The sequence below is a fragment of the Hippichthys cyanospilos genome, chromosome 11 (genome assembly GCF_059441005.1).
Source record: "Hippichthys cyanospilos isolate Australia breed blue-spotted pipefish chromosome 11, RoL_Hcya_1.0, whole genome shotgun sequence".
NCBI lineage: Eukaryota > Metazoa > Chordata > Actinopteri > Syngnathiformes > Syngnathidae > Hippichthys > Hippichthys cyanospilos.
Window position 1 is genome coordinate 8647700 of NC_142379.1, and position 16618 is coordinate 8664317.

The 16618-nt window shown below is 36.7% G+C and overlaps 1 protein-coding gene across 1 annotated transcript in view; it reads right to left on the minus strand.

Moving 5' to 3' along the window:
• The window catches only part of LOC148415736 (uncharacterized), a 41438-nt gene extending 32106 nt beyond the window's left edge, over positions 1–9332 (minus strand). The window contains exons 1-13 of the mRNA XM_088427818.1: positions 9306–9332; positions 8569–8599; positions 8350–8376; positions 8062–8239; positions 7412–7521; positions 6807–6978; positions 6616–6728; positions 5056–5227; positions 4693–4802; positions 4353–4524; positions 4110–4219; positions 2998–3169; positions 2709–2818 (exon numbers count right to left, since the gene is read on the minus strand). Of these exons, the coding sequence (XP_088283944.1) occupies positions 2709–2818; positions 2998–3169; positions 4110–4219; positions 4353–4524; positions 4693–4802; positions 5056–5227; positions 6616–6728; positions 6807–6978; positions 7412–7521; positions 8062–8239; positions 8350–8376; positions 8569–8599; positions 9306–9332 (1504 nt within the window). The remainder of the gene's footprint in view (positions 1–2708; positions 2819–2997; positions 3170–4109; positions 4220–4352; positions 4525–4692; positions 4803–5055; positions 5228–6615; positions 6729–6806; positions 6979–7411; positions 7522–8061; positions 8240–8349; positions 8377–8568; positions 8600–9305) is intronic.
• Between the last annotated feature and the right edge of the window lie 7286 nt (positions 9333–16618).

Consider the following 16618-nt stretch of genomic DNA (forward strand, 5'->3'; position numbering starts at 1 on the left):
TGATATGTAAGTGCTAAGATTCAGTGTGAATACTCATTTGCCAACCCAAATTTTATCTGCTTATCACAGTACATGTGCAAATTTCTTATCGTGCTATGTTTTTAAAGTTTCTACTCGCCACAAAATGCATGTCCACTGATATGACTTGGTAAAAGCCATTACAGACCACGGGTTTTCTGGGAACTTATTTTGTTTTTTTTTCCTGTGATGGTTGAATTCAATCTTTGCAGAATAGACAAAACTAATGGGTTTATCTAAAAATGTTGACCAGAAGATTGGACACTGCTCTGACTATAAAGTTGGGTTCATATGTCCTATTGACTTTTCCATAAGATGCTGGTGATCATGTGAAATAAATTGAGTTTCACATCAGCAGAAGTTGTGCATTTGATTTATTCAGGTCAAACAATTGTTGTAATGCTGGCTGCAGAGAAACAAAGCGAACATGAATACAGTATTCAATGGGAGGGTTTCATAAAACCACAACATGTAGAATAAAAATCTCCATAAGATACTAAAACTGGTTGCCATGATTATGCACAATACTCCAATACCATTTTTAAATGCTTTTCGGTTTTACGCCCTAAACAATTTGAACATAGAAATAAAACCCACCATGATTTCATTATCACTGACCCCAAAATAGTGGCAAATTGCAAAAAAAAAAAAAAAAAAGATGATCATAACACTGTTTTCAGAAAAACGGTGTCTATGCATTTGAGTCGCTAAGTGAATGATGCCTTCAAATGCAGCGGGGAATTTTCAAACCAGACAAACCTTTTAAATGCACATTTTATTGTTTTGTTAAGCCAACCAACTCCTTTGTTGGAAAACCACTGAATAAACAGGTGAAATGTTATTTAATTCATGAAATTGCAACACAGTTATTTCAAATACAGTGATGAGTGTATGAGTAAGAAAAAAAACGAACAGGTTCAACATTCAAAATACAAATTTTCACAAGATAAGACTTCAAAAGCATGGGCATGCAAAGCGAACTTTGTAGTCGTAGCAATATTTGTCTTTCTGGTCTTCATTGCGACAGGCAAATCCCTCTGAGGCACTATATCTGAAAAATGATGAAAACACGTTAATCATGTAGTGCACGTTACACAATGCATCGGAATGTGGTTGCATTTTCATATTCGAGATCCTTTAAAGCCATATGTTCATAGAGTTCTTCAAACCAATTGCGCCGTTTTTTTTTTCCATTAAATATTCTTTTGAAGCCCCATCGTGACCAGTCATCAATCAAGTTAAATGTAGAGCCAGTTGATTTCTTTTTGTCTTGGCAAACTTTACTGCAGGCCAGAGAGCATACCAAATCAGCAAAAGAGCCTCAATCCATAGCATGGGTCGGGGTTCCATTTGCCCCCAGTGGAGTCAAATGGATAAACAGTCTCTCTGCTCAATAGATGAAATCCATTCACAATCAGCAAAGCCCTCACCTGAAGCAATCGCCACCCTGTATATCATAGGTCACAAAATCCCGTCCACGTGGGCACTTATCCAGCATGATTTTGGTGCAACCCTCCTCCGACACACCCGATTCAAATGATCAGCTCATTAGGAAGTTCTGCAGAAGCTTGATCATTTGAATCAGGTGCATCGGAGGAGGGTTGCACCAAAAACATGCTGGATAGGTGCCCTCGAGGACCGGGCTTGGTGACCCCTGATTTATATTCTGCAGTCACAACTCAGAAGTCAGTTCAACAAACAGTGCTCTAAAAAACACGTACCTACTGCGCAAGTGTTTGCTGAGACCAGGGTGGCTGACGGTGAGAGGACTTAAAGTGACAATGTGTAAGATTTAGACCGTTTTTCATTACGGACAGCAGGGGGTGCTGCATTTACCATTGGCAAGTGCCACCTTCCATGCAATATGATTTTATTAATGATAACTCGACCTATGATTATATTTTGCGTGCTGTTGGTAGTTCATCATTTAATTTATTCCTTTTTAGTGAAAAAAACGATGTAAATCTTACACATTGTCCCTTTAAGTGTTTAATCTTTGATGTTGTTTAATTTATCCTGAATTTGATTGATAGCCAATTGTGTGCCAAAGTTAAAATAATTGTCAAAAGTATGTTTAAAAGGGCGCTACATATAATTTTGAAAAGATAATTCATTGCTAAATGGTTTGTTTGTATTGTTTCTTCACATTAGTTTTGCATTTCTACTTTTCTAAGGTTTTTCAAGCGACTGTCAAACCTGACTATTAAATGATCACGTGACATTTCAAGTTCAAAAATTAAAGGAGAAAGTGAAAATAAGTTGAGAATTAAAGGAGTGAGGTCCAACTGCAAAATCCCTTTTCAAGTTAGGGGGAACACGCAAAAAAACAAACACATAACTTGACAACAGTTGATGATCACGAGTTAATTTGTGCAGAAAAAAAACATGTACAGTAGAGTGTGATGTTATTAGCATCAAGCATACTTACATGTAAGGTATTTGTCCAGTGTAGGAAATGGGATAGTCATAATAAGCAGTGACAACTTCAATGTCCACAGGGTGGTCGCAGATATCAGGATATTTTTCCCTCAGGTGAGACAGGAGCTCAAAGTCACCTGTTCCACTTGGGTTGTCGTGGTTATACCAGGGGGTGTAGCACACTGTTTGATGGACACCATTATTATTCTTTTGGTGAAATATATATTTTGGCAGTTTTTTCATGTGCTTTATCTGCATGACTACAGACTTACCATCTTGTTTGCAGAAGCTCAGCGGGCACTTAAAACGGACTTCGTAATCAGCACACCGCCCGCCCTTCTGGTCTGAATTTTTACAGATGAAGCCTGTTTCCGTGTCAGCTCTACATAAAAAGTTAAAGGTCAGTTGGTGCTTTATTCTGAGGTTTGTTATTGTTTGAGCATGGAATGAATCTGTGTCGGGGCGTCTTAATTGTTCATATCATGGTTGTGATTTTTTTTTCTTTTTTTTTAATGTATTTTGGGTTGAGGCATTAGCGGTGTACCTGTGCACGGTACTTACACATGAATCACATCGCCTGTTGAATCCACAGTGGCCCCGGATTTTGTCCGGGCCTCAATGGCCGCTGGCATATCACATATTTGCGTTGGGTAATGTTCGCGAATTTCAGAAATGGTTTCAAAGTCACCCCCTTGGCCGGGGTTGTCGGCATCAAACCATTCAGTCCAGCATACTGAAGAGAAAGAAAAAGATTGCATGGTAGGTTAGGAATTATGAATATGACAATCTACGGAAACAAAGAACTGCCAATGAGGAGTAGACGTTCTATTTTTCACTTGCTAACTTGTTTGAATGTACTTGCAAACTTGTTTGAATGATTCTGCAAAAAAGTTAAACGGGGGCATTTTCCTCTGTAAAGTAGAAAAAATGCTATGCAATATTTAAAAATGAATTCATTCACTACCAAAGACATTTTTATGCTTATCAAAATAAAAAAAAACAGAAACAAATGTCTTTGGGATAAAATGAGTTAAGTATGCAAACATTATACCTGCAGTGCAAAATTTCTGTTTTTGCTATTATGGGAGAAAAAAAAAATCATTTAGCCAGTATTTTATCAGTAAGTGAAAACCTACTTTTCAAATATGCTTGATTGGGTTTGCAAACTTGTTTGAATATATCTAAATACATTAGAATGAAGAATGAGGAAGTGCTAATGTGGACGTCATATTGAGAGTTACATGCTTTTGTACAATACTTTTAAATTTAATTTTCTTTTGATTTTGTAGGTCTTTTATGAAATGTATGGTTATTTGCTTTATACGGTGCATACATTTTCTAAATAAAAAATCTGGCAAAAAAAAATCCATTTCACACTTTACAGGGAGCTACTAATACCCTCCCAAAAAGTATATTATGCTGTGTTCTGCTATATATACAGTAAAATACAGTATCGCAAAATGTAAGGTAATGAAATTCTGTACAGAAGGTATTTTTGTCAACAGGCTTGAAACATGACCAGATTTGCATGATAACCTATGTGTCTCATATGCACTTCGAGCTCAACCAGTTTTTGGATAGTTTCAAAGAATAGAACCTGGTCTTTATAATAAGAGACATTTATGGGTGTGTCCCTGTTCACTTTGACTAAGGCACAATTTATCCATGGTTACCTGGCGCTTTGCAGAAGTCAAGCGGACACCTGAAACGAACACGATAATCCGAGCAAGCGCCATGCTTCTGATCATAATTTTCACATATGAATCCTGTCTGGACATCGGCTCTGTTGGGAAACACAATTGGGTCAATCCTGTAACCTTTACAGTTGGTTCCAAACATACAACAGCAACAATATGCTTTAAAATTTTGACTTAAAGGGTACATACTCATCTTGCAAAACTTAAATGAGTTCTTACACTTGAATGACATCCCCTGTTGAAGCCACACTGAATCCTTCTAATGTTTCGACCTCAATTTGAAATGGGGTGGGGCAGATTTTATAAGGAAATTCTTGGCGCAGTTTACTAAGCGTCTCATAGTCTCCAGCTCCAGAGGGGTTGTCTCGATCCAGCCATGGGGTCCAGCATTCTGGAGCAATCACAAGAGGAGATACATTAAAAGGCTTGATGAATGAAAGAATTCATGCCGTAATTGATCAAATATTTTTTGTGGCTTGCCTAGCGTTTTTTTTTGTTTTTTTTTTTTTAACCAACATTTTTGATTATTTAAAATGCATAATTAGGTACAGATCATTACCGTGTTCTTTGCAGAAACTGATGGGACAAGTGAAACGAACTTGATAATCAGAGCAGTGTCCGCTCTTTTGGTCATCATTTCTACAGATAAACCCAGTAGTTGTATCGAATCTGCAGAAATAAAAGAATCATGTTAGTCAAAGCAACATTAGCAACAATACACTAGCTTTTATTTAGCATTTAGCTGTGAATGGAAGCTCCTTATTAAACCTTGCAGAGATGATTAGACTTATGTAATGTTATGTAACTTATGTAATAGTACTTTACACATATGTACCTCAACAGAGAGACACAGTTTAATATTATGTTACCTTGACTCCAATTCAATGACCATGAATATGTACATTTGAATGGAAATACATACGCAGCAATGATGTCCCCGGTTGTAGACAGAAAATTTCCATCGACAGTTTTGACCTCAATGTCCAATGGAAATGGGCAGATTTCATTTGGGTTTTCAAATTGGAGTTTCTCAAGTAGTTCAAAGTCTCCTTTCCCACTGGGGTTGTCTCGGTCGTACCATGGAGTCTTGCAAACTAAAGAAATACATCCGTATGGGAAGAGAAATTAAAGATCAGGGGTGGGTATTTTTACTATGATATTTTTTTGTTGGTCACTCAACCTACAAAATAAAAAATAAAAAAATGAACACCTGAGAAAAAAACTATAAGACAAAACTATCAACAGTTCAGTCATAAAACAAAATGCAAAAGCTAAACTTTACAAAACAAAATAAACTATTGGTAATAACACAGCACAATACCAAGCGTGTGTTCCCTCAGCACTAGACTGCACTAGACTACAGTAATGATGTCTACTAAGAAGCATACACACCAAACAACATGTTCAATGTTCAATGCATGTCGTTGGGACTACACTGCAATTGGCAATCACATCTACTGGGGAACATCATTTTGCTTTAAATAGTTTTTCATTTCTGCTGTCTGTCTAACTAACCACCCATTCTCAACCACTTGAACAAACATTTTAAGTGATGGTTACATGAAACAAAATTTACATTTCACTTCATGTCTTCTGTCACGAACACTACAAGTAAAAAGCAAGGTTTTGCTGAGCTTAATTTACTAGACAACATATTTTGGGGGGGAAATTCAAAACTTCTATCTTGCATTTTCTGGCTAAGACCCAATCAGTGTGATTTGCACTTTGCGATGTCCTCGAGTCCTTGTTCTATTATGTGCAAGCGATTTGTTCATTCAAATCATATTTAAAAAGCCAAATAACACAAATATCTCTTAATACTTCATTCTAAATATTGCTTTTTACTTTAGGTCCGAGCAAGATTGTGTACAGTATCCATTTCAATTCATGTAACTATGACTCTGAAACACAGAACTGACCTCCCCAGCCATGTGGGCCACTTCAATGAGGAGAAAGTGTTGCTCATACACAAAAACATTTCTCTTTCAATTGTAAGAGCTGCAATTTGATGCTGGTTGAGGTGACAAACAAACTGCTACCAACAGTAATAGGCAACACAGTTGGTGACAATAACGATGGATTAAGATAATGGATCAAATCTAAATTTCCGTTGGTCTTAGTCCGTCATCTTTAAAATATTTTCCTCATTTGGAAGTCCATTGGTAAAATGTCGATCCAATAGTAACAAACAGATGATAACAATGAACTTCCCACCTCATTATGGTGGTAGAAGAGGGAAAACATTCTAAACTGCAGTGTGAAAAAGACTGAGACAAAAAGGGAAAATAGTAATAGACGCATACAAAGAAAAAATAGGTAATGGAAGTCAACGAAAAGCTACAAAAACATGAATGTTGGAGAAATTATGTAATATCATGTAATATATTATGTAATATATATGTAATATAGATGACAGTAGTAAGAAGTTGGATGAGACAATGATTTATGCAATGTACATGTTTTACAGTATGTCCAAGATCACCTTTTGGTTGACAGAAATCAAGGGGGCACTGGAAACGGACTTGATAATCTTCACAATGACCATCATTTGGCTGGTCACAATTTCTACAAACAAATCCTATGTCCGTGTCAGCTCTGGAGAGACAAACGGCAAACTCAGTATCAAAATAAAGAGTTTATATCAAGAACATCTGTAAGTCATTTTGTACTTACGCGTAAATCACATCGTGAGTTGAACTAAGAGGGGCTCCAGATGCAGTTTCGACCTCAATTTGTATTGGATGGTCACAGATCTTCCATGGGTGTTCTTTGAACAGGTCGGGAAGAGTTTCAAAATCTCCCTGACCGGAGGGCTTGTCTCGATTGAACCACGGAGTCCAGCATTCTGGAGCAATCGATAAGAGGATGGAGGATGTTTTCAAAAGTGATCAGTAGGAACGGCAACTAAGTCAGGAATCATGATGCTGGGAACAACTTCAAAATTACAAAAATAGCAAGGCATTTATGTTCATGTATGATATGGCATGGTGATTTTTTTTCATTAAGACGGCCTTCTCATGGTGTACACAAAACAAGTGTGTATCATGTGCAAGAAAATTTGCTTCAACTTAACTGCGGTATTTCAACTACTTGAGGACACATTTCAGCTATGTGTACTCTTGCACTTCTGGCTTAACAAGAACAATATTATTCCTTTGGCATACAAAGTATAAAACCGCTGTGAAAATATTTCATTCGTGACATTGATTAAACATTTATTGCAAGATGCCGTTTTAAAAACAAGATTAGAACTTCACTGTATATAAGTAACGGATTACCTTCATGAGGGCAGAAATTGAGGGGGCATCGAAAACGAACTTCATAATCCGAGCAGAGTCCACTTGATTGGTCTTCATTCCTGCAGATGAATCCTGTGCTTGTGTCAGATCTGCAGAGATGGCGAGAAACCACAGATTTAAATGCATTTGTACATTCAACTTGAGGTTTTATTCTCTTCCCATTCTTCCAATCATATTTTTTCTACTTGCTACATTTTCTAAAAGACTGTCGCAGTCGACTGAGCATTTTTTTCACAGCCATGATTTAAAACTTTGAGCACCGTTGACATGAAAAGACATCAAGAGGAATCCTACAGAGAAATTCCAAGGATGTCAATTGACATCAAGTTCTCTTTTTATGGGAATGGTTGGAGAAACAGTTTGGACATATCTGGATTGATCATTAACCAGGGAAAATCTGCAAAAAATCATCACTAATATGGTCAGTCAGAATGCTTGAAATTGGCTTGCACGGGTTCTATTTTCAAATGTGTCTAGCCTTAAAAGGTTTAAAACTCTAGTGTGACTCATGCTTTTATATAATGTCTGAAAATGGTGGGAAAAAGCTGGTCAATTGTTACTTTTTTAATCTATTGAATGTACACTTAAATTACGCAATTTACAGCATTTATGCTGTATTTGGTACTTACTCACTGATCGTATCCCCCGTTGAAGCCACGCTGTCTCCTGTTACAGTCCGAACTTGAATTTCGATAGGCACAGGGCAGATTTCCATGGGGTTTTCCTCGCGCAGGTCATCAAGAGTTTCAAAGTCTCCTTTCCCGCTGGGATTGTCGCGATCGTACCATTGAGTCCAGCATTCTTTATCTATATTCCACGAAACAGAAGGTGGGGACAATTGGTGTGGTCTTGACTATAACACTAGTAAAATCTCATACACTTACATGCAAAATGAACCAAATAAGGAGCTTGCTTACGGTTATCGCTGGCTTGCACATGACTTCCTTGAAAAATACGCACACAAAAACAAGTTTGTGTTTAGTGTTTATGTTTTTCTTTTTCATTCTCAAGGGGTGTGTGTGCATGCCATCCCGTGCGCTGGTTTAGTGTAAAATGCATCGGATAGATATTTGAAAAAAAGTTTGAGACAGAAGCATCTGGCGGGTCAAGTTTTCAATTGTTAAAAAGGATCTTACCAGCATGGAGAAGCGCCAGTGTGATGCCCAGCTGTAATATAACATAGCGTAATAAATGCTCTTTATTTTTCTTAAATGTCAAACTCTTGTTAACCCTCCTTTTATGTTGTTGGTCGAACTGACCCATGTGAAAGTTAAAACGTTGTCAAAGACACGGCTCGGCTTGTGTATAATAAAAAAAGCATCTTAAAATGGCATTTACTCTTTATACATTTTTGACATTAATAATTGATAAATAAGCAATGATAAATAATAGGCAAATAAATAAATACATAGATAAGCAAAACGTGGGTCAAAATGACCCAAGAAAAACATTGTTCTTTCAGTGCGGAGAAAACGGACTCACATGACTTGTTAGTTTAGCAGGATTACACACATAAAAAAATCTTTTTGGGTCAAATTTACACTGAATGTTATTAGTTTTCCAGTAAAACAAATAGAACACACAGGTATAAATGAAGTAATGCCTTTGCTACTTTAAAAAATTGTTGCCACTTTGGGATAAATGCACACAACCCTGGGTAGTATTGACTCAGAGATATTATTGTAGTTCTTGAGCAATGAACATAAATCATTAACTAAAACAAAATATCGGAATTGGATTTTACACACGTCTGACATGTTTGAGTGACCACATACTGTAAGTAAGTGACCCAGTGATATAATTGCTGTTCCTTGCAAACAAATAAACAGGAGGGTTAAATGATAAAGCGAGAAAAAATGTAAACATTACCTACCCATTTAATAATCACCGAAGAAGCCATTTCCACGGGAAAGGAGATTTTTTTTCTGGGGGTAAAATATCCATGTTTACATTATGAGCATTTAATAAGTCCAGCATAAAATTATTTTCAAGAGCGAAAGTAAACCTCAATGTACAAATGATATTCCATGCAAGTTAAAACACTGAAATGCTTACAGCGCAGGATTCAGCTGTTGACGTCCTGTGCCAGCATCAGAAACTCTGCAGCCTTATATACTTGATAGGGTGGATCCGTTCATTCCGAGGGATAATTAACTCATTCCAATTTATTGTGCAAACATGCAATTTCAGACAATTAGATGCTCGTTAGCTAATACCTGCAGCAATCACTGTGAGTTTGTTCTTCACTGGGCAGTACTTCACAACATTGTAATTTATTTTACAGAATTTTAGTAGTGCCCTTTAAAGACAAATATTTTATGACGAGTTCAAGCACAGAAGCCAACAACTGCTAATTTGCTCATTAGACAATGAAGTGGCCACGCCTATCAGCAGTCTTTTCACAGATGTGTTTCATTTTCTGGACACTCGCATTTTACTGCAAATGGCAGCATCTACAGAGAGGCAAGTCATTAGCCAATGTGTGGCCAGATCTGACTAAATATAAGTGATGTATTTTCACAAAATCAGGCATGTGTGACGGGGGTTCATTTTGAGTTATTGACGAAAATGGATCATTAAGGCAAAAATTATTCTTCTAAAAGTAACTTCCTTAAGGTCTCTGTTTTCATTTCTCAGCCAAAGTTTATGAAGTATGAAGTATTTTTTAAATAGTGTAAGTGCATGATTATAGCCATCTGCTAGCTTGCATGTCTCAGCAGCCTGCTACAAAATGACTTTGCCAGAGTTCCTTCCTTTTCATATTATAATATTATATAATGTCATGTAAATAATGTGATGTTTTGAATACAGTACTCAATATCACACTTCTTGCGAAATTTACTCCTGATGACACATCACTTACATAGTTGACAAACCAGTCTGCAACATGGAGGGCTACCACCACAAACCTCCACTCCCATTAACTTGGGATGTCAATCAAATATGAGCTATGAAATATCAAACATGAAGATGAAATGATGATCCCTGCTCCATATTCCAAACAGTGACTATTTAGGATGACTTGTACTGAACAGTGTTGATGTCTGCCCTGTGTATTACGTTCAGAAGAAAAAAAATCCAATTAAGCCATCAAAAGGTCATCAAAGTTATTCGTTAAAAAAATAAACTGGCTATGGGAGGACTAATCACAGTCATCTTTTTATATGAAAGTTTAACAAAGTTATATTTGATTTCAATTTTGTTCCATTAAATGAAAATGTGTGGCCATGTATGCTGGCGATTAATTTTTTTCACACCGTTTCAAAGTAGTTTTTGGATTTGTCGGGTTTTGGAATTCAATAGCATCCTCCAAAAATGTGAGAGACGTTTTCAGTTATAGCTATGGCTAAAAGTGTTTTGTTTTGACTCAAGTCTTTGAGATCCAAACCAAACGCAAAGAGAAAAAATGACAAACAATGTTGGGAAAGGATTTAACTGTTCCTCCATCCAGAGTTATAATAGTTCCAGTCATGTAATTGTTCTCACCTCACTCCTGTCATTTCATTTAATTAGTTCAAATGTCAAACATGGCCGCCCTTGGCACATGGCACAATTTAAGTTCCGTTTCTGAACCCTCCCATATGGTTGATGACAACCATTTTAATGACTCTTTTGAACTTCCATTAAAATGTTCCAAGTATGAGCCTCCCTCCCTCACCTAACTTTTTATCTAACCCATCGTTTTTCTTCCCTTTATAGAATTCAAGATCTTGAATTATCATCTTAACAGCGGTTTGGATGTCTGATTGAGAAAAGTAGCATCCAAAAAGTATTCAAAGTGCTTGAATTATTACACTTTGTGACCTTTTTCAGATTTCCAGCCATAATCCAATAATTACTTCATGCAGATTGAAATTAGGCTGCTCGTTTATAAAAAACAATTTTTGCGGATTTAGACCGCTTTTGAGAGGTAGGCTTATAACTGATTTTGGCAGGATATGCCTCAGTCTGAACAGATGCAAATCCCTCAGATCGAATTTGACTGTTTATGACGTCACTGGGCTACGTAGCGTATACGCATTTACAGTAGTTGACGAGTCGAAGCCATGCAACAGTACTACACTTTTTTTTTTTAATTAAAGATAGGGAGAACACATATTTGTGTGTGAGTTTTTTTTCTTATTGTGGAGAAACAAAAGAAAAGCAAGTACACACTTGCATTGAGCAGTACACTTGAGGTGCATCCAATGACCACTCTAAGTATGAAATCTCATACACACAGTACAAAAAAGTATCGTGGCCTTGAAGTGCAAAACAAATTGACAAACTGTGAAACACTTTTATATTTAATGAAAAAAAAATACGGTACAATTGAGAAAAACAATGTAAATGCAAAAGTGGTTTATAGTGTGTTAATTTTTTGTGCACTTCAGGGCCAAGGTAAAAATTAAAAATATGCGTGTGTTTTTGACACCGTTGCTACGGCAACCCATCAGATGGGTCAATACTTTGACCCAATCTGAACAGGGCCATAATGGATTTGGGAACTTGCTAATTGTCATGCACAATATCTGATTTGAAAAAAAAATCAGTTTGCCAGTTAATTGACTGCAGTCACTTTAACCATAATGAAGATTGACTTGACAATAACCTTGGCACCTGGATGTCACTATTTAGTCTTTTTCCTGTTTCACAAGGCCTTTTAAGGGGTGCCTGACCAAATCCTTATTGCAACAATTTTACATCTGAGTGAGTATGAGGTTCTTTAGAAAAAAAAATGCTTGTATTTATTTTCCAATTACAGTATATCCATTCATCCATTTTCTTCCACGATGCCGCCTCAAAGGATATCAAATAATATAAATGTTATCAGATTGGTAATAAATGAGCCGATACTAGACATTGGAAGATAAAATACTGCATGGTATCAGTGCAATATAAAATTACTATAGTGGACCACTGAACTAATTGAATACTGAAGTAAATCAGTTCGCTACGAGCTGATGCTTGAGTAATTACAGTATGTCAACCATTTTTGGACACTGATGAGAAAGTACAGAGACATTTCTTACTATTTAAAAACAATAGTGACAGAAAGAGATGGCAGGTGACCAATGACCGTTTGTGACGAGGAGGGGGTGGAGGAAAAGACTTAGTGGGATAAACACTGAGCATCAATGGGAGACAGTCAACAAAACTGGTTGACCTGTTCTTGAACCAACAGGTGAAATGATGCAAGCGAAGTTATTATGTGAAGCTTTTAAAACAATGGAAGTAATTGGAGTTGTTCCTGAATGTGTTCAATGAAAGCAGGTTCATGAACTCTTCCATATTTAGGGCGAACGGGAACTGAATGTAGTATATTTGTGCTTTGTGTTTCTGTGAATGAGAGTATAATGGGGCCAATTAACAGTTTTTTTAAAGGTAGTTTATTTTTTTCCCAAGAGTGTTAGGTTTTCTCTTGCTACCCTACAGGAAAAAAATACACTATAAACAACCTTTAATTAGATGGGAAAAGACTTTTTTGCGAACCCCAGCTGCCAACAATCACTTGATGTGCACGTCATCGAAATGCAATGTGTGCTTGGAATATCAAACAAAAAAGCAGGATAACACAAGTAAACTTCGATTACCACACGGTTGCCTTGAGATGTCAATCATCTCAGGTGGGAAAGTCCAAGCAGATTTCATGCAAGTCATCCTGAAGACTAAAGTATGCCGTTTGGAAATAAAGTTGAATATCTTTTCATAGATTGACGTAGCAGTGTCAGCATGTAGGTAAACTGATATGTTTTCAAACAATATGAGGCTTTGTCAAATTAGTTTCTCATTTTTGGGACTATGGTGTGTTTTTCAAAAAGTACGCTTAGCAGATATGAGAATTGAACATTTTTTTTGCAGTACTGTTCATCATTTGTTGAGGGCCAAGGCCCCCTCCTGTCATCATCAATTCCCTTTTTTTTCAGGGTGAAGCGTTGTTTTATTTTACCTATACTTCCATTGTCACATTTTCAACAATAGAGGTCATTTTAGTTGATGACACAGGGACAAAACGTGGCAAGGCATCAGAGTCGCTTTTTTTAAAACACACACACAATAGCTTTTTTGACTAAGAAATGGTTAATGGTTGGCCCGCTTGTGTGTTTTGAAACTGTGTCTGTCAACTTTTACGACTGTTATGTTCTTCATGCAGTTTATTGTATAGTATGCTTAATTTGTTGAAGATTAAGATGATCACTTACAAAGATAGAGTAAATTCAGTGAACATATTTTCAGTCAAGTCTGCCGTCATTGTGGTCAAAGTTGCAGACTGTGGGCGGGGAGGCAGGTTACACCCCTGACCGGTTGCCAGTCAACTGCGGTATTGTGATTCTTTTATATACAGCCTGTTTACTAAACTAAAAATAGCACAAAAGTTTGAAATAATATGATCTAAGACACTGTAAATCACTGAAATCTTCACTGAAAATCAGTTGAAAAACAAAAAGATTCACACATACAAACACATGAAGTCTGCTTTTTGCAAAATAAATCCAGACTAAATATGGGAGGTAATTTCATTCCCAATCTTGACAGGGTGAGTCTCATATTGAGTCTATGAACGACTGTGACCTCAGTACGCGACACAACCTGCAGGCATTGAGTTGAAGAGTGACAGTAATTGGACAGTGTTTTTTTTTTTTCTCAAGCAAAAAAATGTAGTCAGATGCATTCTGTAGTACACTTACATCAATCAATCAAATTTTATTAGTATAGCCCTGAATCACCTAAGTCTCAAAGGGCTTCGCAGATGAAAAGAGGTCATGTCGAGACTTCTAAAAGAAGTCATCCAGTACACTTGAGGTGTGTTCAATTACCACGATCATAGAACAAAGTCTAACACATATCAAAAAGCTTCCTGAGAGCATCAAAAGCAAAAACTGACATGTGAGCACATTGCCAATGTGGAAAAAAGTTATTTTATTTATTTGACATACCAAAATCAGAACAGTCGCATGTTGCAGGGTTACAGGGATAGGGAATACTTTTTTTTTTTTTTTTTTTTTTTTTTAAACGAGGGCAAAAGTTTAGGACAACATCAGTGCTGCACTTGCTGCTCCGGCTTGGGAAACAGTGCACAGGTGCCTCAAATAGTCGAGATGAAAGCAGTTCAAGCAGGAGCTGCCGTTTGAAAAATAATTAAATTAATGGGAGTAGATCACATTCTGCTTTTCTGAACACACCCAGAGTTGTGCACAAGCGTCATAGTAAATTTTTTAAAACGTGCATGCCATTGTTGCTGCTGTCACGATTTTATGACACCACTCATGCTTTTTGAAAATAGAGTGGGCAGATAGCCCTAAAAATCGGATTTGGGGAGGGATCAGATTGGAATCACATATGTCTGATATGACTTAAATTACACTTATTGAGCTCCAGGGTGGCTCGTTGGCGCAGTGGTCAGCACGTCCGCTTCACAGTTCAGGGACCTGAGTCAAATCCACCTCAATCTGGCTTTCCTGTGTGGAGTTTGCATGTTCTCCCCAAGTCTAAAGTAAAAGTTTGGTTCACAGTGGGCAGCAAGGCTACTTATCCAATATACTTTCTTAGACTCTGATGCACTTAAACATATCGCCAGTTAGATTGATGTAAAACTATAAGATTTATGTTGGTAGCCAACAGTCACAGCTAAATAGATTGTAAAAAAAAGTGCTTTGAATCATCTCATAATCAGAGAGAATGAAAAATAAAAATGAAAAAAAACTGTCATAACACTTCCACCATACTGTCCCTCTATGAGTATTGTTTTCTGCAGTGCCTTTGCAAAGTGCTCCTGCCCAGCCTTTTTGAATACGAACCTACGGGCAAATTAAGCTTTTGTGAACACGAAACTCCTTGGCTGAATTGCTTCAAAAATGGGCGCTTGAAGTTTCAATTATAGCGCTCTCTCCTGGCGAAAAGCAAGACTGGAAATTGTTTCATTTAACGACACACGTGCACTAAAACAGATTAAATAAAATACAATCACAGTACCTAGGTATTGTTTTAGTGATTAGAGGGCTCGTTGTATTTGGACCCATAGAAACAAAATATAACATTAAATTAAAGGTCAGAGGCGTTGGACAAATACATGGTGCTTAAGTCACGCTCATAAATGAATTTATTTGCACGTTTGTTGAGAAGAGTGTTTTTTATAACGCAAGTTATAACAATATATATGAATAACCCAGTGATTTTGTAGAGTGTACGTTCGTCCGTATAAGGGAGGTAGTACCGCACCACTTCCATCTAGTGTTCATTCATTGCAGTGCATGTGAAAATTATGAAGAAAAAAAAAACTTCTGATGAAACTAAATTATGTTCAATTTTAGTTCTGTGGTCTGTGATTTACATTGATTTTCTTTTTGATTAAGTTGTTTAAATGATTTGATAATGAAAATAACTGAATTTGCACATTTCCAGATAGGAAGAGCAGCTGCAAAAGTCACGTGTCATCGTTCCGCACATTTCCGGCAGACCGTTATTGGTACGTGGACAGGAGACTTTAGTGTGGCCATACATGGTTTTCACTCTGGCTGCTCTTTTGGCCACTCACACACCTTGGGAAAAATTTTGGTATCTGTGATTTTTCTGTCATATTGACCTTCAATGCAGTATTCTTATACCCCTTCATACCTGCCACAAGTATACTAACTGCCCAGAGTTAAGTTTATATCAGAAAATTATTTATTGTATAAAACCCTGCATGGTAGATATGATTTGTTTTGTTGTTACTTTACTGTTTGTGAACTTCACTATGAGTTAAGGACTACTTTTAAACAGTAGTTGTATTATTATTATTATTATTATTATTATTATTATTATTATTATTATTTACACATATACTGCAATATTACATTTTTTTTTTTTTTAATCACCGGAGGTTTATTCTGGGACGCTCAAGAAAAAACAGTAGCACAGCAGTTAAAGCAAGGGTACCCAAACGTTATGCAAAGAGGGGCAGATCTGATAAAAATGCTTAGGGGCCGACCATTCAACTCCCAAGTTGATTTATTTGTAACAGTGTTTTGTACCCAACCACATTGTATTAGTTCACAAATTCCATCAGGTAATAGTTATATAACAATAACAAAAATATGGCAAAATTTGCACAATGTTTTCATTGTCATTTTTTTAAAGGAGGCATATCTGCATTAAAAAACATTATTTTCATCACGTTCAGATGATCACAGCATTGTGAACTGCAGACCATGACAATTCTTTGCT